Source organism: Cervus canadensis, chromosome 10 (assembly GCF_019320065.1).
Source record: "Cervus canadensis isolate Bull #8, Minnesota chromosome 10, ASM1932006v1, whole genome shotgun sequence".
NCBI classification, from domain to species: Eukaryota; Metazoa; Chordata; class Mammalia; order Artiodactyla; family Cervidae; genus Cervus; species Cervus canadensis.
Genome location: NC_057395.1, coordinates 38,345,960 through 38,368,421, shown reverse-complemented (window position 1 = coordinate 38,368,421; position 22,462 = coordinate 38,345,960). Strand labels below are relative to the sequence as shown.

Genomic DNA, 22,462 nt, shown 5'->3' with positions numbered 1-22,462 from the left:
GTGCTTGTGATGGGTCTGTTAAGATTTTCTATTTCTTCCTGGTTCAATTTTGAAAAGTTATACTTTTCTAAGAATTTGTCCATTTCTTCCAAGTTGTCCATTTTATTGGCATATATTTGCTGATAGTAGTCTCTTATGATCCTTTGTATTTCTGTGCTGTCTGTTGTGATTTCTCCACTTTCATTTCTGATTTGATTCTTCTCCCTTTTTTCCTTGATGAGTCTGGCTAATGGTTTGTCTATTTTATCTATCTTCTTGAAGAACCAGCTTTTCGCTCTGTTGATTTTGGCTATGGTCTCCTTTGTTTTTTTTTCATTTATTTCTGCCCTAATTTTTGTGATTTCTTTCTTTCTACTAACCCTGGGGTTCTTCATTTCTTCCTTTTCTACTTGCTTTAGGTGTAGAGTTAGGTTATTTATTTGACTTCCCTCTTGTTTCTTGAGGTAAGCTTATATTGCTATGAACCTTCCCCTTAGCACTGCTTTTACTGAATCCCATAAGTTTTGGGTTGTTCTGTTTTCATTTTCATTCATTTCTATGCCTATTTTGATTTCTTTTTTTATTTCTTCTGTAATTCATTGGTTATTCAGAAGCGTGTTGTTTAGCCTCCATATGTTTGTATTTTTAATAGTTTTTTCCCTGCAGTTGACATCTAATCTTATTGCATTGTGATCAGAAAAGATTCTTGGAAGGATTTCAATTTTTTTTTAATTTACCAAGGCTAGATTTAAGGCCCAGGATGTGATCTATCCTGGAGAAGGCTCTGTGTGCACTTGAGAAAAAGGTGAAATTCACTGTTTGGCGGTGAAATGTCCTACAGATATCAATTAGATCTAACTGGTCCATTGTATCATTTAAAGTTTGTGTTTCCTTGCTAATTTTCTGTTTAGTTGATCTATCCATAGGTGTGAGTGGGGTATTAAAGTCTCCCACTATTATTGTGTTACCATTAATTTTTCCTTTCATACTTGTTAGCATTTGCCTTACACATTGTGGTGCTCCTATGTTGGGTGCATGTATATTTATAATTGTTTTATCTTCTTCTTGGATTGACCCTTTGATCATTATGTAGTGTCCTTCTTTGTCTCTCTTCACAGCCTTTATTTCAAAGTTTATTTTATCTGATATGAGTACTGCTACTCCTGCTTTCTTTTGGTCTCCATTTGTGTGAAATATCTTTTTCCAGCCCTTCACTTTCAGTCTGTATGTGTCCCTTGTTTTGAGGTGGGTCTCTTGTAGGCAGCATATATAGGGGTCTTGTTTTTGTATCCATTCAGCCAGTCTTTGTCTTTTGGTTGGGGCATTCAACCCATTTACATTTAAGGTAATTATTGGTATGACCCCATTACCATTTACTTTGTTGTTTTGGGGTCGAGCTTATAAACCTTTTCTGTGTTTCCTATCTAGAGAAGACCCTTTAGCATTTGTTGAAGAGCTGGTTTGGTGGTACTGAATTCTCTCAGCTTTTGCTTGTCTGCAAAGCTTTTGATTTCTCCTTCATGTTTGAATGAGATCCTTGCTGGGTTCAATAATCTGGTTTGTAGGTTTTTCTCTTTCATCACTTTAAGTATGTCCTGACATTCCCTTCTGGCCTGAAAAGTTTCTATTGAAATATCAGCTGTTATTCTTACAGGGATCCCCTTGTGGGTTATTTGTTGTTTTCCCCTTGCTGCTTTTAACATTTGTTCTTTGTGTTTGACCTTTGCTAATTTTATTAAAATGTGTCTTCTAGTGTTTCACCTTGGGTTTATCCTGTTCAGGACTCTCTGGGTTTCTTGGACTTGGGTGGCTATTTCCTTCCCCATTTTAGGGAAGTTTTCAACTATTATCTCCTCAAGTATTTTCTCATGGCCTTTCTTTTTGTCTTCGTCTTCTGGGATTCCTATGATTCGAATATTGGGGCATTTGACATTGTCCCAGAGGTCTCTGAGTTTGTCCTCATTTCTTTTAATTCTTTTCTTCTTTTTGCCTCTCTGCTTCATTTATTTCCACCATTCTTTCTTACACCTCACTTATCGTATCTTCTGCCTCAGTTATTCTACTGTTGGTTCCCTCTAGAGTGTTTTTGATCTCAGTTATTGCATTTTTCATTATTGACTGACTCTTTAATTTCTTCTAGGTCCTTGTTAAACATTTCTTGCATCTTCTCAATTCTTGTCTCCAGACTATCTGTAACTCCATTTTGTTTTCAAGATTTTGGATCATTTTTACTATCATTATTTGGAATTCTTTTTCAGGTAGACTCCCTATCTCCTCCTCTTTTGTTTGGTTTGTGGGGCATTTATCATGTTTCTTTACCTGCTGAATATTTCTCTGCCTTTTCATCTTGTTAGATTGCTGTGTTTGGGGTGGCCTTTCTGTATGCTAGAAGTTTGTGGTTCCTCTTTATTGTGGAGGTTCCTCCCTGTGGGTGGGGTTGGACGAGTGGCTTGTCAAGGTTTCCTGGTTAGGGAAGCTTGCATCAGTGTTCTTGTGGGTGGAGCTGGATCTCTTCTCTCTGGAGTGCAATGAAGTGTCCAGCATTAGGTTTTGAAGTGTCTGTGGGTTTGGTGTCACTTTGGGCAGCCTGTATATTAATGCTCAGGGCTATGTTCCTGCATTGCTGGAGAATTAGCATGGTATGTCTTGCTCTGGAACTTGTTGGCTCTTGGGTGGAGCTTGGCTTTTGGATGAGCTCTTGTCAATTAATGTTCCTTTCAGTCAGTTTTCTGGTGTTCTCAAGTTTGGGGTTTAAGCTTCCTGCCTCTGGTTTTCAGTCTTATTCTTAAGTAGCCTCAAGACTTCTCCACCCATGCTGCACCGATGATAAAACATCTAAGTTAATGGAGAAAAGATTCTCCACGGTGAGGGACACCCAGAGAGGTTCGGAGAGTTACATACAGAAGAGAAGAGGGAGGAGTGAGATAGAGGTGACCAGGAGGAGAAGAGGGGGAATCAAAAGGGGAGAGAGCAATGTAGCCAATAATCAATTCCCTATGTGCTCTCCACAGGCTGGAACACCCAGAGAGGTTCACAGAGTAACACAAAGAAGAGAAGAGGGAGAAAGGAGATAGAGGTGACCAGTAGGAGAAGAGGGGGCATCAAAAGGAGTGAGACAGATCTAGCCAGAAATCAGTTCCCTAAGTGTTCTCCACAGCCCGGAATACCCAGAGATTCACAGCATTGGGTGTGGAGAAGGGGGAGGGAGGAGATAGAGGTGACCTGGGGGAGAAAAAGGCGAGTCAGGGGGAGAGGGCAATCAAGCCAGTAGTTACACACCTAAGTAAAAATGGGTACTGAAGATTGGATTCTTAAAGGTACAAAATTGATTACAAACACCAAAAAAACAAAGATTAAAAATCTAGAGTAGTGGTTAGACTCTCAAAAATACAATATTAAAAAAAAAAAAAAGAAAATCACAAGAATTATAAAAAATATATATGAAATTTGCTTTAAAAATAGGGTCTTTTTTTGTCAAGGTAATAGCTTATAAAAATGAAAATTAAAGTAATAAGGGGCTTAAAAATAAATTTTTTTAACTTAAAATGATAATAGTAAAATATATCTAGGAATTTCTCTAGAGCTGTTGTGGGCAGTATGGGGTCAGTTCAGTTTCAGATAGTTCCTTGTTCCAGCTTATACTTCTTCTCGAGGTCTACAGGCCCCTTCCAATGTAGTAGATGCTAACTACAGGGTTTTAATCTGTTACACCTGTCTCTTCCCTGTTTATTTTGGCTTCCTCTGTTTGCAAGTCTCTTCAGTATCTAACTTCCACCCTGACACAAGGGGGCGAAGGTGGTCATTTATTTAGGATCACTTGTTCAGTTGTGCTGTGGGGAGGCAGGAACACTGCAGACAAATATCATTGGCGTGTGTAGGGAGCGCTCGCAGTGTCTGGGCCACACTGGGTTTACCCTCATTCACAACATGTGTGCCTTCCCAGTTTACACTGCTCAAGCTCCAGGTTGCTCTGCAGGGGAACTGTCTAAAGCGGGCCCTGGGTTGCATGCACTTCCCAGGTCTAAGCCACTCAGGTTCAGGTTCTCGGGTACTTCACAAAAGCACAGACTCAGTTGGGCCTGCGTTTTGTGCCCTTCCCAGGTCCGAGCAGTGACCAGGTGGTTGGAGAGTGCACTCTTCCCAGCTGGGCGGTGCATCTTATCTCCTCCCTCGTCCCAGTCGCTTGGTTTCCTGGGTGCGCAACGCGAGTGCTGTCTCAGGTGTGCCGTGTGTCTCCTCTAGGAAGCTGATCTCTGGCTGCAACCCTCCTGGTGGATGTCAACCATCCAGGATCCCAGGAAGACTTGGTTAGCAACTGGAAGCCTGCTCGCAGTTTGGTAGAGAATGCCATCTCTGGGGCCAAGATTGCCCCTTGCTGGCTCTGGCTGCCGCCTGCCTGCCTCTCTGCCTCCGGTGGGAGATGGGCTGGTCCACAGTCGGCTAACTCTCCTCTGGTATTCACTCAGTCCTTTGTTCTGTGAGTGGCCCGGCAGTTCCTTAGGTTAGAGCTTTTCACGGGAAAGTTCTGTCTCGCTTGCTTTTTTTTTTTTCCTCTCTGGCTATCCCACAGTTTGGGTTGCTATCTCATGTTAGCTCCCTCAGATTGCCCTCAGGGCATTCAGGCCCGTTGCTTAACCTAAGCAATGCAGCCCACACCTCCTTGTTCAGCCCCCCCCGCCCCGTCCCCCCACTTGCTGGTGGCAGATGCGAGCGTCTGGGCTACTTCTCTGCTGGGAGTTGTGGTTAGGTGCGTAATCTGTGGGTTTTATTTATTTATTTTTTCCTCCCAGTTATGTTGCCCTCTGAGATTCTAAAACTCCCCACAGACCCGCCGGTAAGAGGGTTTCCTGGTGTTTGGACACTTCTCCTTCACGACTCCCTCCCTGGGACCGGTCTCAGTCCCTAACTCTTTTGTCTCTCTTTTTATCTTTTACATCTTGTCCTACCTGCTTTTCAAGACAATGGGCTGCCTTTCTGGGTGCCTGATGTCCTCTGCCAGCATTCAGAAGTTGTTTTGTGGAATTTGCTCAGTGTTCAAATGATCTTTCAATGAATTTGTGGGTCGGGAGACCACTTTCCTATCCCGCCGGCATTTTAGGACCGCCTCCTGATTTTATATTTAATCACATAATTTAACACTTACTTAATCAGGTCCCTACCACAATGTTTACATTCCCCCATGAGATTCCTCCATGTGTTTTATCATCATTTTCATGTGTTATCTGCCCTGACTCACCAAGCACATGAAAGTGAATTGTGCTTTCCTTCTGTGGTCCTCTGTACACAAACCCAGTTTGATGTCAAATCTTTCTGCTTGAAACATGAAGAGGGGAAAAGGGAACCAACCTGTAATTACTTTGGAAGGAGGTGTATGTAAATACTCTGTATTTTCCTCCAATGAAATAAAGTGATGTGAAAAGTTAGATAAACATGTGGTAGGGAAGTATGTATCAGAAAACCCATTATGTTAATATCTACCTACTCTTTGGAACTGACACTGGTCCTCCAGTTTAAACTTGGCTCTAATCTCTTGGTCAGTTGACTCCTTCCCAGATTAATTCGGTTCTTCTCCTGTGCACTCCTGCGGGAAGTAATACTAGTTTTATGTGTAACGGCCACTTCCTCCTTAGGTGCCTTGTTAGGCTGATCCTTTTGTAGTTGTTCACTGAATTTAACTTCCTTCAATAAATAAAAAAAAAAAAAGAAAGAAAAGAGCATATTTTTATAATGATACCATTTCTGAATTAGCTCATGCTAACTGAAAATTCACCACCCTGGTGATAAATTGAAGATGTTTCAAGATGCTCTAACTTGTGTTGCTTAGCAACACAAATTGAATCTGGGCAACTTCAAGACTAAGCCCTCTACTGGAGTTAGGCTGACAGTAATGGGATGATCCTAAACTCACAGCTCTTATGCAGCCCACACAGATACTGCAGCAGGGCTGGACTGACTCGCCCCTTACCACCACCTGAAAAAAATTATACTCAAACCCTATAAAGGCTGAGATGCATCTTAGTCAAATTGCTGAGACCAAATTACTGGATAAAGAGACCATCTTGAAGGTAGCCAGAAATTAAAGACACTTTATAGATAGAGGAAGAAACATAACAATTAAAAGAGACTTCTCATCAGAGACAATGCAATCCAGAAGACAAGGGAGGGATACAGTTAAGGTGATGAAAAGGAAAAAAATTCACATCCTCTCAACTCAAAATTCTATACAGAGGAAAAAAAATCTTTTGAAAATAAGAATAAAATAGACATTCACAGATGAAGAAAAGCTGAGAGAATTCACTGTCAGAAAGACCTAGGATAAAGATTGTTCATGGAGCTCTTCAGTCAAAAGGAATCTCATACCAGACAGAACATGGATCTAGATAAAATAATGCTGAAATGATAAAAATAAATATAAAAGACTCTTTGTGGTGAGGGGTTACTAGCATGTCAAAGTAAAATGCATGACTACAACAGTACAAAGGACTGGGAGTGGCACTTGAAGCCACTTGCAAGGTTCTTGGACTAGTGGCAAAACTGTATAATATTGTTCAAAGGCACACTCTATAAATTAGAGACATATATACCCAAGTGAGATACTTTTTAAAAGTAGCATAACTGATGAACTAATAGCATAAACAAAATGGAATAATTTCTAAAAGTTCAATTAATCCAAAAGGGGAAGAAAAAAAGGAGACAAAGAATAAATGACACAAATAAAAGCAAATAGCAAAATAGTAAATTTAATTTAACTCTATCAGTAGGCACTTTAAATGAAAGTGATTTAAAGACTTCAATTAAAAGAAATCATCAGATTGGATGTAAAAGGAAAACCTAACTATTTGTAGTCTAAAAGAAACCACTTTATATATAAATATATAAATACATTATAAGTAAAAGGCTGAAGAAAAACATTCTATGAAACCAATAATCAAAGCAGAAATGCCTAAATTAACATCGGACAAAAAGGGGCTTCAAAACAAATAATATTATCAGAGGTAAAGAGAAAGACACATAATGACAGAGCCAATTACCACCCAATTCTAATTATGTTCACAATAGAATTTCAAAAGACACGAAGCAGAAATAGAACAGGAAAAACAGATAAATCCACAATTAGGAAACTTCAAAACTCCCCTCTCAGAAATCAACAAAATGAGCAAAGCAAAACTTAATAAGAATATAAAAAACCTGAGGAAAGTTATCAACCACCTGCGTGTAACTGACATTTATGAACACACCACACACAGCAGTAGAATACACATTCTTCTCAAAAGCACAAGGAAAAATTTACCAAACTGACCAAATTTTAAGCCATAAAACAAACATCCGCAAATTTAAAAGAACCGTAATGATATAAAACACTTTCTCTTAATAAAATGGACATAAGCTAGAAACTCGTAAAAAAGATATGTGGGAAATCTTCAGCTATATTGATTTGCATGAAAACATATCAGAGTCTCTGGGAGACAGTTCATATGGTGCTGATAAAGAAACTCATAGCATAAAATTTCATATTAAAAAATAAAGGTCTCAAATTCCTAAGCTTCCAACTTAAGAAATTAAATAAGAGTAAATTAAGCTTAAAGAGAGCAGAAGGAATAAAATTATAAGAGCAGAAATAAAATAAAATAGAAAGAAAACAATAAAGAAAATCAATGAAACAAATAATTGTTCTTCGAAAAGACCAATAAAATTGATCACTTCTTTCCAGATGAGTTAAGAAAAAAGAGAAGATATAAATGACCAATATTAGGCATGAAAAAGGGATCCTCCAAGAAAGCAGATCCTCTAGACACCAGAAGATAATAGTGGCATAGCATTTGATATCAATACTTTAGATCAGTTAGACAAAATGTACAAATTCATTGAAAGCCATGAACCACCAATGCTCAGCAAGAGAAAGAAATATGAATATTTCTGTATCTATTAAGGAAATAAAATTCTCAACATAAACCCTTTCAACAAAGAAACCTTCAAGTAAAGATGGTTTCCTTGGTAAACTCTACCAAACATTAACAAAGAAATAAGACTCAATCTATATGAAGAATTCCAGAAAGAAGAAAGTAGTGAATACTTCCAAATTCATTTGAGGCCACATTACCCAGATACAAAAACCAGACAAAGACATTAAAAGATAACTACTAACCCATATCCTTCATGACTATAGCTACAAAAATCCTCAGTAAAATATTATCATACTATGTTTAGCAATGTTAAACAGGGTAAGACATCATGACCAAGTCAGAATTATCCTGGGATTCAATATTAGTTCAAAATTCAAAAATCAATGACCATATCAACAGACTAAAGAAGAAAAATTATGTGATCATCTGAAGAGATGCAGTAAAATCACCACCTCCAAGCAGTAATGGACTCACTTCCCATGGTGTAAGTTGAGGCCCCATGGGAAGCATGTCCTCCTGGCCAGGTGAATGTAAGCAGAGACTCAGTAGCAAGACCAAACTCCCACTCACTGCCCAGTGGTGTTGAGGCACCCTATACTACCAGGTTCTCAATGGAGTCCAAGCAAGGAACTTGGATTTTTACATGCACTTTGCAGTACCCTAGACCTAGCACCATGAGACCTACACTTAGAGAAATCCTGCTAAAACAAAAGACTTCCATAAAATCCGAAGTTTCTTAATATAATCCAAAAATGTCCAAGATACAGTTTCAAAAAAATCACTCATCATACCAAGAACAAGGAAATGTCACAACCTAAATGAGAAAGGACAATGAATAATTGATGCTTATACGAAGATAAAATAGATGGAATAATCTGAAACAGATGTTGGAGTAAGATTTTAAAGTAGCCATCATAAAAATGCTTCAACAATCAATAATAAGACTTGAAACAAATGAAAAATTAAAAGTCTCAGCAAATAAATAGATGATATAAACAAGAACCAAATAGAAATTTTGAAATTTAAATTTACAAACCGAAATAACTCCCTGGATAGTTTGGCAACAGGATGGAGAAGAGAGATGAGGACAAACAATAGAAATTACCCAGTTTGAACCACAATGAGAAAATACATTGGAAAAAAAAATAAACAGAGCCTCAAGATCTGTGGGACAATAGAAAAAAAAAATCCAACATTCATGTTATTAGAGCACCAGAAGGAGAGGAGAAAGGAGGTCAGGCTGAAAATGCATTCTAAGAATGTCAGAAGCTTTCCCAAACTTGGAAAAAGACATAAATCTAAGATTCAAAAAGTTGAGCAAACCCTAAACAGAATAAACCCAAAGAAAATCCTATCAAGAGATATAATAATCTAACTCCATAAAACCAAAGTCAAGGAAAATTAACAGCAATGAGAGAGAAAAAATATTTTACCTATAAGACAGAAACAATTAAAATAAGAGCAGATTTCTCACTAGAAAACATGGAAGCCAGAAAGACTGGAAACATTTTCCAAGTGCTGAAAATAAAGAGCAGTCAACACAGAATACTATATATAGTGGAAATATTCATTAGGAATAAAGGGGAATTCAATATGTTCTCAAATAAAGGAAAACAAAGAGAATCTGTCACCAACAGACCTACCTCCAAAGAATAAGAAGTTCTTAAACAGGAAGGATATGATAAAATAAGGAAATTGGCAACACCAGAAAGGAAAGAAAGAATCAGAGAAAGAATAAAAAGCATGGGTAAACACAAAAGACTTTCATCCTCTCTTGAATTTTCTAAATGTTTGATGGTTGAAGCATAAATTATAACATTGTCTAATACAGTTTATCAATATGAAGGAAATAAAGACAAATACAAATAAGAGAGGGAATAGGGACTTAAAGGGAGACATGATTTCTATACTTTACTCAGGTGGTAAAATATTAAACCAGTATATTATGACAAATTATGTACAACAATATCTACAACCACCACCAAAAACTCTACACAAAGAGATATACTTAAATACTATGGAAAAATCAAAATGGTATTACAAAAAATGTTCAAGTAAGCCAAAGTAGACCAGGAAAAAGAAAAAGATAAACAAAACAGAAAACAGAAGGAAAAAACAGAAAATAAAACTAAGCTGGCAGACTTAAGCCCTAATATCAATAAGTAAAAGCAGATAATCTACAGACTTCTCTAGTGATCCAGTTGTTAAGAATCCACCTGTCAATGCAGGGGACATGGGTTCAATTCCTGGTCCAGGAAGATCCCACATACTGCAGAGCAACTAAGCCCATGTGCCACAACTACTGAGCCAGCATTCTAGGGTTCAACAATGGAAACCACCGCAATGCGAAGCCCTCACACAGCAACTAGAGAGTAGCCCCTACTCACAGAAATTAGAGAAAGCCTGAGCTCAACAACAAAAACCCATCACAGCCAAAAATGAAAGAATGAATGAAAATAAATAGTTTTTTTAAGTAAATGATCTAAACACACCATGGATATGATACATCAATATACAGAGTTTCAGAAAGTGAATTTTAAAAATGACTCAACTCTATGCTATTTACAAGAAACTCACTTCAAATATAATGATATAGGTAGCTTGAAAGTAAAAGAAGGGGAAAAGATATACCATGCAACATTCGTTAAAAGAAAGCAGGAGTACCTATATGAATAGTAGATTAGCCTTCAAAAAAAAAAAATCACCAAAGACAGAAAGGGACATGACATAATGATAAAATAGTCAATCAAGAAAATGTAATCCTAAATGTGTACACAGAACTGCAAATACAAAAACCGAACGAAGAGGAGAAACAGACAAATCTACCATTATAGTTGGAGGATTTCAAATCCCTCTCAAAACTGATAGAAAATCAGCAAGGATATGAAGAATTCAACCACACCAAAAACCAAATTTATAAAGTTGTTCAGAGTTTGTTCTCTGAATACAGTGGAATCAAACTAATAATGAATCAAGTAATGGGAAAATCTAAGTAACAAACTTCTAAATAATCATGGGTCAAAGAGAAAGCCTCAAGGGAAAAAAAATTTATGAGGTATAGTTGACTTAAGGGAATTTTTTTAAATACAAAAACTGAATGAAAATGGAAACGATGATAATAAAACACCAAAATGTGTGACAGGTAGGTAGGTGAAAGTTCTCCAAAGAAAATTTATAGCACTAAATACTTACCTAGAAAGGAAGAAAGCTCTCAAATCAAGACTCTAAGCTGTTACCCTAAGAAACTAGAAAAAGAAGAGCAATATAAACTCAAAACAGGCAGAAGGATATAAAAACAGACACATCTCTGAAGTGTCAATGCTTTCCTGAGAGCAGCAAAGTGGAGTGTTCCCAACGTCTAACCACTGCCATGCCCGAGAGAGGTGCTCACTGTGTCTGAGAGACAAAATGTCTGAATGTGTGTCCAAAAGACAAATAGCTTCTCTATAGATGAATGCAGAATGAAGAGAATTCTTTATCTTAATATTAGTCATACCTGAAATCACCAAAATTCCTTTCAATGCAAGTATGACTAGATAAATGTATGGTTTTAAAAAAAGCTAGAGAAGAGTAAATGAAACCAAAAGTGACTTTTTGAGAGAATTGAGTCAAATGATGGACTTCTAGCCAGATGGACCAAGAAAAAAATAAAACACAATGATTAATATCAGGCACGAGACAGGTAACAATAGTTACAGCTTCTACAGTTGTTAAAAGGTTAACAGAAGAATATTATAAACAAGTTTATACCAATCAGTTCAACAACTTTAGACAAAAGGGATACACAGTCCTTTAAAGACAACCTAGCAAGCACCCTCAAGAAGAAACATAACCTGCAAGGCCCTATAATTAGTAAGTACATTGAATTTGTAGTTAGAAACCTCCCCACAGTGAACACTCCAGGCCCAAATGGCTTCACTGGTGAATTCTACACAACAGTTAAGACAGACACCAATTCTAAGCATTCTTCCAGAAAACTGAATGGGAGATAAAATCTTCCAACTCATTCTATAAGGCCAGTATTAATCTGATATCCCAAACAGACAAAGATATTGAAGAAAAGAAATCTACACACTGATAATCCTAGACAGATGCAAAATTTCTTGATAAAATGTTAGCAAATTAAAATTTTAAAATAAATAAATAAAAATGATAATACACCCTGCACAAATGAAGTTAGTCCCAAAAATGTAAGGCTGGCTTCTCTTTCAAAAACCAATATAATTAACCATGTTAAACTAAAATAAAATAAAATGACTAATGCAACAGGTACAGAAATATCATTTGATAAAATCCAACATCCAATCCTAATAAAGTTCTCAACAACTTTGATAGAGGGGAACTTCCTCAACCTTATAAATTTCATCTATGAAAAGCTGACTGGTGACAATAATTAGAAACTGAACGTTTTCCCTTTACCACAAGGAACAAAGAAACCATGTCTACTTAGTTCTGTACTGGAGGTTCCAGCTAGTGCATTAAGGACAGAAAAAGAAATATAATGATCGAAATTGGAAAGGAAGCGGTAAAATGATCTTTATTCAGAGACAACACGATCATCTATGTAGAAAACCCCTCCGAATCTACAAACCAGACAAAACTATTAAGTGACTTTAGCAAGGTTTCAGGATATGAAATCAATATACAAAAGTGTATTTTATATAGTAGCAACAAATAACCAGAAATTGAAACCTTAAAACTATTGTTTAACAATAGCCCTGAAATAGGAAATATTTACAGATGTTTCACAAAAGATGTGTAAGACGTGTGTTGTAAGTTACAAAACAGTGCTGAGAGAAACTGAATAAGATGAGGAGACATGCTGAGTAACATTAAATAAACAGGGAGAAACAATGAGTTCCATGACCTGGAAACCCCAATATTGTTAAGACATCGGGTCTTAAATTGATCTATAGATTCAATACAGTATCATTCATAATTCCTTCGGGGTTTTTATGAAAAAACTGACAAGCTGACTATAAAATTCGAATGGACATGCAGAAGATATGTAACAGCTGGGAACTCAAGAACAGCAACATTGGAGGATTGACAACACCTGACCCGAGACTGACTGACTACAGTAACCAAGACAGCATGGCTCTGATATAAAAATAAACAGATCAATGGAATAGAAATACACCCATAGGGTGGGATATTTCAAAAGAACAGCATGTATACTATTTATGGTGAAACAGATCACCAGCCCAGGTGGGATGCATGAGACAAATGCTCGGGCCTGGTGCACTGGGAAGACCCAGAGGAATCGGGTGGAGAGGGAGGTGGGAGGGGGGATCGGGATGGGGAATACGTGTAAATCTATGGCTGATTCATATCAATGTATGACCAAAAAAATAAATAAATAAATAAAAATAAAAAAAAAAAAAAGAAAGAAATACACCCATGCAAATGGACAACTGGGCAAAGAAAGGACAATTCTTTTTCAACAAATGATGCTGGAACAATTAGGTGTCTGTATGCAGAAGAAAAAAACGAACTCTGATCGATACCTCACAGCATGTACAAAAAATACATTAAACTGGATCATACGCCAAGATATAAAACCTAACATTTAAAAACTTTTAGAAAAAAAACACTGGAGAGAATCTTTGTGACACTGGATTTGGTGAAGCTTGAATTAGATACAACACTCTAAAAAATTAGTAAGTTGGACTTCATCAAAATTGAGGACATTTGTTCTTTGAAAGACTTTTTGGAGAATGAAATGACAAGCCACCACCTGGGAGGAAGTATTTTATGAATCCTATCTCTGAAAGAAAATATAAGCTTATATTTATGTGTGTATGTATGTAGGTAGGTAGGTATATATCTCACAACCAAGTAATAAGAAATTTTAAAAAAACACAATAAAAGGGCAAAAGATCTGAATATAAACTTTACCACTTAAGATATATGAATCACATTCAATAAGCATATAAGAAGATGCATTCAAGAAGTGCAAATTAAAATTCAGTGAGCTACCGGTACACACCTATTAGAAGGTCTAAAATAGAGGACTGACAGTATCACTCATTGACAAGTATGCGGCTCAGCTGTCAGTCTGGTGCACAGAGTGGATGGAAAATGTTGCAATCACTTTGGCAAGCACTTTACCAATTGTTTAAAAAGTTAAACATATAACCACCACATAACCTTGCCATTTCAGTCCTATGTTTTACCCAAGAGAAATGAAAGAATATGGTCTGAAAAAATATATATACACCCAAAACAAAACATTAAAAATATGAAAGCTTAAATTTTAAAGATTTACACAATGTTTGGAAGACAAAGTAAAGGTATTTCTAGAAAGTGGGGTGGGGTGTATGAGAGAAAAGAAAATCAGAAGATCAATCTCAGAGGCCCCAAAATCCAACTAGAATCTCACAAAGAGAACATAGAGGGAAAAAATGATTAAAGATGTAATACAAAAATATTTTCCAGTTCTAAAAGACATATGTCATCATTAATGAAAAACAAACAGAAACCAGCACCAACCATATCATCATGAAAATTACAGAACATCAGGGATAAGAGAAAATCCTAAAGGCTCATTATATGGGAAAAGCCAAAACAAACAGGTCACATAGGAAAGTGCCTTTAAAATTCTAAGAAAAAAATTATTTTGAAACTGTCATTATAGAAACAACAGCTAAGAGAGAAGAATAAAGATATTTTCAAACATGCTAACCCTCAATTTTTCTCCTCCTATGTGCCTCTTTTACTCAGGAAGCACTACCAAAATGATGGGGTACACCAAGAAAAAGAAAACTGATGAGACAATAAAGGCCATATATGGAAAGCCCACAACTAACATCACATTCAATAGCAAAAGCCTGAAAGCATTTCCCCTAAGATCAGGAGTAAGACAAGGAATTTACTTTCGCCAATTCTATTTAGCATAGTTCTGAGAGTTCTAGCCATGGAATTTGGTAAGAAAAAGAAATTTAAAACATCCAAATTGGAAAAGAAAATGTAAACTATCTCTGTTCACAGATGACATGATCTTATGTGTAGAAAAACCTAAAGATTCAAAAGAAACTGAATTAAATAAATTTGGCACATTAGCTGGATTCGATTTTGAATTTCACATTCAAAAATTACTTCTGATTTTAACACTCAAATATCAGTTGTATTTCTATATGCTAGCAGTGGACAATCAAAAAGGAAATTAAGAAAACAACTCTATTTGCAATAGCATCAAAGAGAATAAAATACTTAGGAATAAATTTAACTAAAAAGACAAAAGACTTGTACATGAAAACTACAAAATACTGCTGAAAGAAGTTAAAGAAGACATAAACAAGTGGGAAAACATTCCACATTCGTGGGTTAAAAGATAATATTATTAAGATGACAATACTATACAAAGCAATCTACAGAGTCAAAACAATCCCTATCAAAATCTCCATGTTTTTCTCAGAAATAGTAAAACCAAGACTAAAATTCACACAGAAAGTCAAGGGACCCCAAATAACCAAAACGGTCTTGAAAAAACAAGGACAAAGTTTGAGGATTCATACTTCCTGATTTCAAAACTAACAGAAAGCTATGGTAGTCAACAGTATGATACTGGTATACAGATACACATATAGACCAATGGGAATGGATTGAGAGCCCAAAAATAAACCTTGAAATTTACTAGTTAATTGATTTTTAATGAGGATGACAAGACCATTCGGTGGGGGAAGAATAACCTCTGAAACAAATGGTGCTGGGAAAACCAAACATCCATGTGCAAAGGAGTGTAGGTGGACTCTAACACTATACACAAAACCTAACTCCAGACAAATCAAAGACCTAAACTTGAGAAAACTGAAATGAAAAATTGTAGGAAGGTCAAAAAGTTAAGGGCAAATCTTAATTATGACAGATTTAGCAATGGTTCCTTAAATATGATACCAAAAGCACAAGTAACAAAAGAAAAAATATAAATTAGACTTAATCAAAATTTTAAATGTTTGTATACCAAAGGGCACTATCAAGATGAGTAAAAAGATAACTCACAGAAAAGGGGAAAACATTTGCAAACCTTCTAATAAAGAATTAATATCCACAATATATAAAGAACTCTAGCTCAAAAATGAGACAATTTAATTTTATAAAATGGACAAAGGATTTGAATAGACATTTCTTCAAAGAAGATATACAAATCACTAATAAGCACATGAAAATATGCTCAACATCACTATTAGGGAAATGCAAATCAAAACAACAATGGGATACACCATGTTCACACTTACTGGGATATCTATAGTAAACACAAACACACAGAAAATATCAGGCATTGGTGAGGATGTAAAGAAGCTAGAATCTTCATACACTGCTATTGGGAATGTAAAATGATTCAGCTGATGTGAAAACAGCTTGGCGGTTCCTCTAAAAGTTAAATATAATTACCATATAAGCCAGAAGATCAACCCTGATGTGTACACCCAAAAGAACTGAAAACAGGGACTCAAAGAGATACTTGTACACCAATAATCATAGTATTTTTCACAATAACCAAAGGTGGAAAACCCAGTGTCCATCAAAAGATGAACAGAGAAACAAAATTTGGTACATACATAAATGGAATGCCATCCAGCCATAAAAAGGAATGACATTCAGATAAAGGCACATCACCGATGAACCTTGAAAACATTACGGTATGTGAAATATGCCAAACACAAAAGGACAAACATCATGTGATTCCACTTATATGAAATACGTAGAATATGTAAATGCATAGACACAGAAAGTAGATTAGAGTTTACCAAGAGCTAGGGGGGAGAAGGAAGGAAGGGTTACTGCTTAATGGAGTTATGGCTTAGTTTCAGATGACGAAGATGATTTGGAAATAGTAGCAACAGTTGCACAGCTTTGTGAATGTACTTCATGCCACTGGATGGTACACTTAAAATGGTTAACACTGCACATTTTCTATTTTATGTATATATGTGTTTTATGATAATAACAACAACAATGGAAAACTGGGGTCCAGGAAACGTGATCAAAGACCAGGAAACAAAAAGAATTCATGAAATGATGACAAGGAGCCACGCTAGGCTGAATGACAACAGTCTGGCAAGGAAACAGCAGAAGCAGCTGCATCAGAAAGACTATGAACCTGATCAATGTGCTCTTGTGGGGGGTCTATAGAGTTGCCATCAGCCTGAGAATCAGCCCAGAGCATAAGTGGATCATATTAGTATTCTTAGAATTTTGTTTTCTACCTACATCAGCTTCAACCAAAATTTTATTTCACAAAATATCACACTGACTGATTTCTTTGTTTAGCAGCACTATTTTACAAACCATGGGAGACAAAAACCCTGTTCTTATGCACATGTAGTTGACACACTTATCAAGGCACTCCAACTAGGCAGTAATCACAGGAGTCCCGGAAAGGATGAAATCAAAACATGTAGGCTTCATTACCAGGACTGAGTCCTCTGTTCTCAGTGTAATTAATTCAAAACAGAAAATGAAAAAGTCCTATTTAGAAAGCACTTTGAAATATCATTCCTGTCATCTAAAGAAAACCAGAAACATTCTTAAATTGCTACATTTACAACATGTATTACTTTATATTATATTGTGGAAAACACTCCAATAATTGAAAGTACTGTCCAAAACAAGGCAGCATTAGTCTCCAGTTTTTATGCTACAGAAAGTTGCAGCCAAAAATTATGATGCTATAAAAGTTCAAAAGAGACTGTAAAACTTACCTGTTTAGACATATTTTCTGAAAATATTGCTGATTTTTCTTTTAAAAGTGTGACAAGGTCTTTATAAATTTCTCCTTTTCTCTCATAATTAATTTGCCCTTCATCATCTGTTTTGCCCTTTGGAAGAAAAAGTTTGGTGCTGTAATTAATGGACTAGCAACATAAGAACCTGATCAATAAATCACAACCCAACCACAAGTAATGTTTTCTTCTCTAGAGGATCCATGTGCTTGTCTTTACACATGAAATGTGCAGGCAAACCCTTCCCTCTTAATGTAATGTAAATTCATTTATCTATTTACTCCTTCAGCAAGCCTTTACCAAGGGCCTGCTAGACACACAGGACCTCCTAGACACACAGGGCTCGCTGCTACAGCAGAGACCTGAAAGCCCCTCCTCTCTGCTCTTCTGTCCTGTGAAAATGCATTACGACTTCATAAGACTGACGAAGTCATAAAGGCCTCTGAGGTGAGAATGTCACCACACAAAAGCCTATGTTTCTGTTGGTCACACCCTGCTCTTATTCTGTGTGGAGCATGATTGCTATAGGTTCTTTTACCAGGGGTCTGACCTCCATGTCCATCTGTCCCCCTTCCCTTGGCCTCTGTCTGTCTGTCTTGTCTCTTTCCTTTCCTGTTCCTATACCATATATGTGTGTGTGCATATGTATACACACACACACACACATATACTGTAGTGTGTTATATATATAACTGTGTCTGTGTGTGTATAAAACTGCGTGTGTGTATATATATGTAACTTCTCAGGTGGCTCAGACAGCAATGCAGGAGACCTGAGTTCAATTCCTTGGGTCAGGAAGATCCCGTGGAGGAGGGAAAGGCAACCACCCCAGTATTCTTGCCTGGAGAATTCTGTGGACAGAGGAGCCTGGTGGGCTTCAGTCCACGGGGTCGCAAAGAGTTGCACACCACCATGTATGTATACATACACACACGTACACACAGATATATATGAAAAGTGAAAGTGTTAGTTGCTCAGTCATGTCTGACTCTTTGTCATGTCCCCTGGAGGAGGAGTGCCATTCCCGCCTCCAGGGGATCTTCCCAACCTAGAGATGGAATCCACATCTGCTGCATTGCAGGGGGATTTTTTTACTGACTGAGCCATCAGGGGAAGCCCCCTGTGTGTGTGTGTGTGTGTATATATATATACACACATATATAACATAGTTATACATATAAACTGTAGTGTTTAATACATTTCCTTGTGATTACTGAACAGCTTCAGTTCCTTGTCTTCCATTTATTAAGCTGAGGAACACCCGGATATTTCCATATCAAACCACGTTGTATGTGCATCAACAGCCTTTTATAGAAGCAAAGGCTCCTCACCCCACTCTGGAAGGCCAAAGAAAAGCATTCCTCTTTTTTTCTCAATCTCTTATTTTCCAATTGGATATTCTGCTTTTCTATTAATAAAAACAAACTGAAAGCAAAATCACATTTAGGTTGTCTGTGCAGGAACAAGCCCAGGGTCACACGGACAAGATGAGCACCGAAAGGCAGGTTAGCAGACGTGCCTCCTGCCACTAAGGACACGGCCCCGCATCTCGATGCCCACCCAGGCCGAGGCATGAGCACTCTCCAAACAGTCCTCTGGGAAGGCTGGGTCCCCGTTAGGGAGTTGGATCCTCCCTGCAGAATTTTGCTGTGAGTCCCAAGTTTACATGAAGACAGCGAGGGCAGGGCTTTGCAGAGAAGAAAGCTGAGCGGTTCCTTCCAGCCAAGTTCAGTAAGTAGGTGTGGGCCTCAACATCCAGGGTTTAATCCAGAAGATTCAGAAGGCCATGTGCCACCTCCCTCAGGTGGAGGGCCACCCACCCCACACTCTGCTGACACTTGGGCCAAAGTCTGTAGAGCTGTTTCTCCATTGCCAGGCTGGCTGAATTTCCGTCAGCAAGAGGGGAGAGGTCGCCGGGGAGGCTGGACGAGGCAGGAGGGACTTGCTCCCTCCTACATCCTCTCAGTCACCCAGCAACGGCCCCTCACCCCACAGTGGCAGTTGCTTCCAGTAGCAACAGTTGGTTCTAGTTTCTGGGGGCTTCTCCCAGAGGCCCAGAACCAGGCTCATCAGGATCCCTCAGAAACACCACCAACAGCTGCTGGGGCCCCTGCTCAGAGACTCGGCTCTGTCAAATCCTACTCAGCCCCTGAGATGCCAGTCGCTAACTGGGCAGCACCCTCTCTTCAGGGGCCCCAGCTGGTTTCAGGGAGATACCTGGGCTCCGAGGGGACCAGCACTGCCTGGAGGTGCCTGTTCTGCAGACGTGTGAGCCCCAGCTCTGTGGGGACCCTCTGAGCATCTAAGGGACCACCACCAAATGCAAGCAGGGCCCACTCTTCAGAGGTGTAAGTCCCAGTTCCGTGCAGGCGCTGTCCTGAGATGCTGAGGTCCCAGCACAGCCTGGAAGCCCCTCCCTGGGTAGCAGGGTCCCCTCTGCGGGAGCCTTTCCCCTGTGGACCCCCTCCTCTCTTTTGTTGGTCCCGTCAGCACTGAGGACAGAAGCCAGTTATGGCTTTTGTATTACCTTGGAGCTCCTTTTTTGACTTAGATTTTTCCCCTCTAATACTTGTATCATTAATCAGCAAACTGATCATGTTAAAGAGGTTTTAGATAGCAGAATGGGTCACTCTGAAGGTCACTTCTTAGAATGCTGACTTGAGGACCTGTAGGGGCCACTGAAGCAGCAAACACAGCAAGGGGATCTGCTTGAATCCTACAGGACAATCCTTCAATTGCCTGGTTTTGGGGTTCAATCCTGGAGACATGCCGGCACTTACAGATGAACCTCAGGACCAAAGTCAATACTGGTTTAAAAAAAAAATTACTTACACCATTTAAAAACACTCCTTCTTTGCTGCAAGTAATGCACAAAATTTCAGCATCATGAGGTTTCACCAGCACGTAACAAATTTCGCCTTGAATCTGTCTCCAAGGTGGGGCTCGACATCCATTTGAAAATTCATAATCTGAAACCAATTATCACACAAGTAAAAGGAGCTTCTTAACCTCAACTTGCAACATAGCTTGGCTTCAAAAAATAGGATTGATACTTCAAGTTTTTGTTTCTTAAATATTTAGCTATTGAAGCATTTTGAAAATGTAATTATGAAGATAAATAGAATGTAACATGAACCTGAGGTGTACTCGATAGATTCCAAGACTGTCTGTTCTCCCTTTCCTGAGAACTGTTTAAGCAGCTCTATGTCATTCTTCACAGTCCCTGAATTTAATCGTATTTCTCTGAAATAAATGTTTAAGAAATTCATTTTAAAAGAGAATCCACAGAAAACAACATGAAAACATTCTATTATATAGTTTTTGTAATTAAAATATCAGTTAAGTTATACATCAACAAAATTGTAGTGAATTTTAACCATGTTACAATCTCATAACTTTGCCAGACATTAAAGAATTAGTGATTTGCATTTAATGCTGAGAATGTTGAATGTAACACTTAAATACACTCATTGAAACAGTCACTTCATTTCTTAATGAAACTATCAAAGTACTAGAAAAGACTAGAAAGATGAACAAGTTTTAAATCTTACAAACTCTACATGATAAGTGTATGATAATTTAAAGCTTTATCTAATGATTTAAGAGACTTTGGGGATAAAAAGCCACATAATGGCTTCAGAACTAGATGAAATTCTACTAGAATGTTTTAGCTGAAAATTTTACATTTGGAACTAGAAATATTCATGCAAGAACTAAAATTTTATTCCAAATAATGTAATGTTAAATCAATAGCAAACACTTCTAAGCATTATTTTTCTTGTGTTTTCCCCTAAAGTTCTAAAAGTACTTTTTAGAACCAATTTTCAGAGATTTCTTAAAAAAAAAAAAAGACTCACAAGGAAATGTGTTTCAGAGAATGATTGAGTAAGTGCAGATCCAGCTGCTTGAGTTGCAAGGCAATCTTCATCTTAATCTCACTTTCAGGATCATCATCTTTGTTCATTTTGTCAAGAACACTAGATACAAATGAGTTTCCATTTTTTTCATTTATTAAATTATAATCCAAGCCCAAGATCTTTGCTACTGGATTTCTGTTTGCTGACCAAAAAAGTAAATTTTGAAAATTATCTTCTTGTTGTCTATTACTAGAGTCATATAGAATATTAAATCCTTTGGAGCCCACTCAAACACGTTTATTTCATTAAGCTTTCTCTGACTGACCCAATTTGAATTAATCTCTATTTCTCAGATTCTAGTGCACTTAGAAACTTTCTTACTCCTCTTGAGATGTTCACCTTGTGCTATAATATCATATATATATGTCATCACCCTAATAGGCCAGAAGCCAAGAGGTCTGTTTCTTTTTAAGTTGACTCTGGGGCCTTATTCAGAATAGGCATTCAATTAATGCATCCAGATTTGAAGATAGAGAAATACTGGCCTCCTTAGAAAAATGATCACTAGAACCGTGTGTGTCTGTGTGTGGTATCAGTGAACAGTATTCACAAATGTTTTCTCTCCAAACTAGCATGTTTTTCTCAGTCTACAAATCTACTGCCAATCATTTCCACCTGTTTGAACTGCTTATATTTCCAGTGTCCTTAGATGTTAACTGGGAAAACAAATATAACAAGTATTTACATAAATGCTAAAATTACAGTGAAAATTTTAAATCCCAACTCATAACCAAGGCTGAAAGTTGAATCTAGAGATGTTGAAAACAGAATTTAATAAAGGTCAAAATGGGGCTTCCCTGGTGGCTCAGATAGTAAACAGTCTGTCTGCCTGCAATGCAGGAGACCCAGGTTCGATCCCTGGGTTGGGAAGATCACCTGGAGAAGGGAAAGGAAACCCACTCCAGTATTCTTGCCTGGAGAATCCCATGGACAGAGG

General features: G+C 37.6%; 1 protein-coding gene across 4 annotated transcripts in view; it reads right to left on the bottom strand.

Annotated features, from left to right (window-relative positions):
* Positions 1-22,462, bottom strand: part of ODAD2 (outer dynein arm docking complex subunit 2) — a 150,126-nt gene that overhangs the window by 114,624 nt on the left and 13,040 nt on the right. For 3 of the 4 annotated variants that reach the window (XM_043480163.1, XM_043480165.1, XM_043480164.1), the window contains exons 4-8: positions 21,466-21,667; positions 20,745-20,851; positions 20,441-20,577; positions 17,588-17,704; positions 5,462-5,658 (exon numbers count right to left, since the gene is read on the bottom strand). In XM_043480163.1, the coding sequence (XP_043336098.1) occupies positions 5,462-5,658; positions 17,588-17,704; positions 20,441-20,577; positions 20,745-20,851; positions 21,466-21,667 (760 nt within the window). The remainder of the gene's footprint in view (positions 1-5,461; positions 5,659-17,587; positions 17,705-20,440; positions 20,578-20,744; positions 20,852-21,465; positions 21,668-22,462) is intronic. The other variant, XM_043480166.1, reaches the window with a different exon arrangement.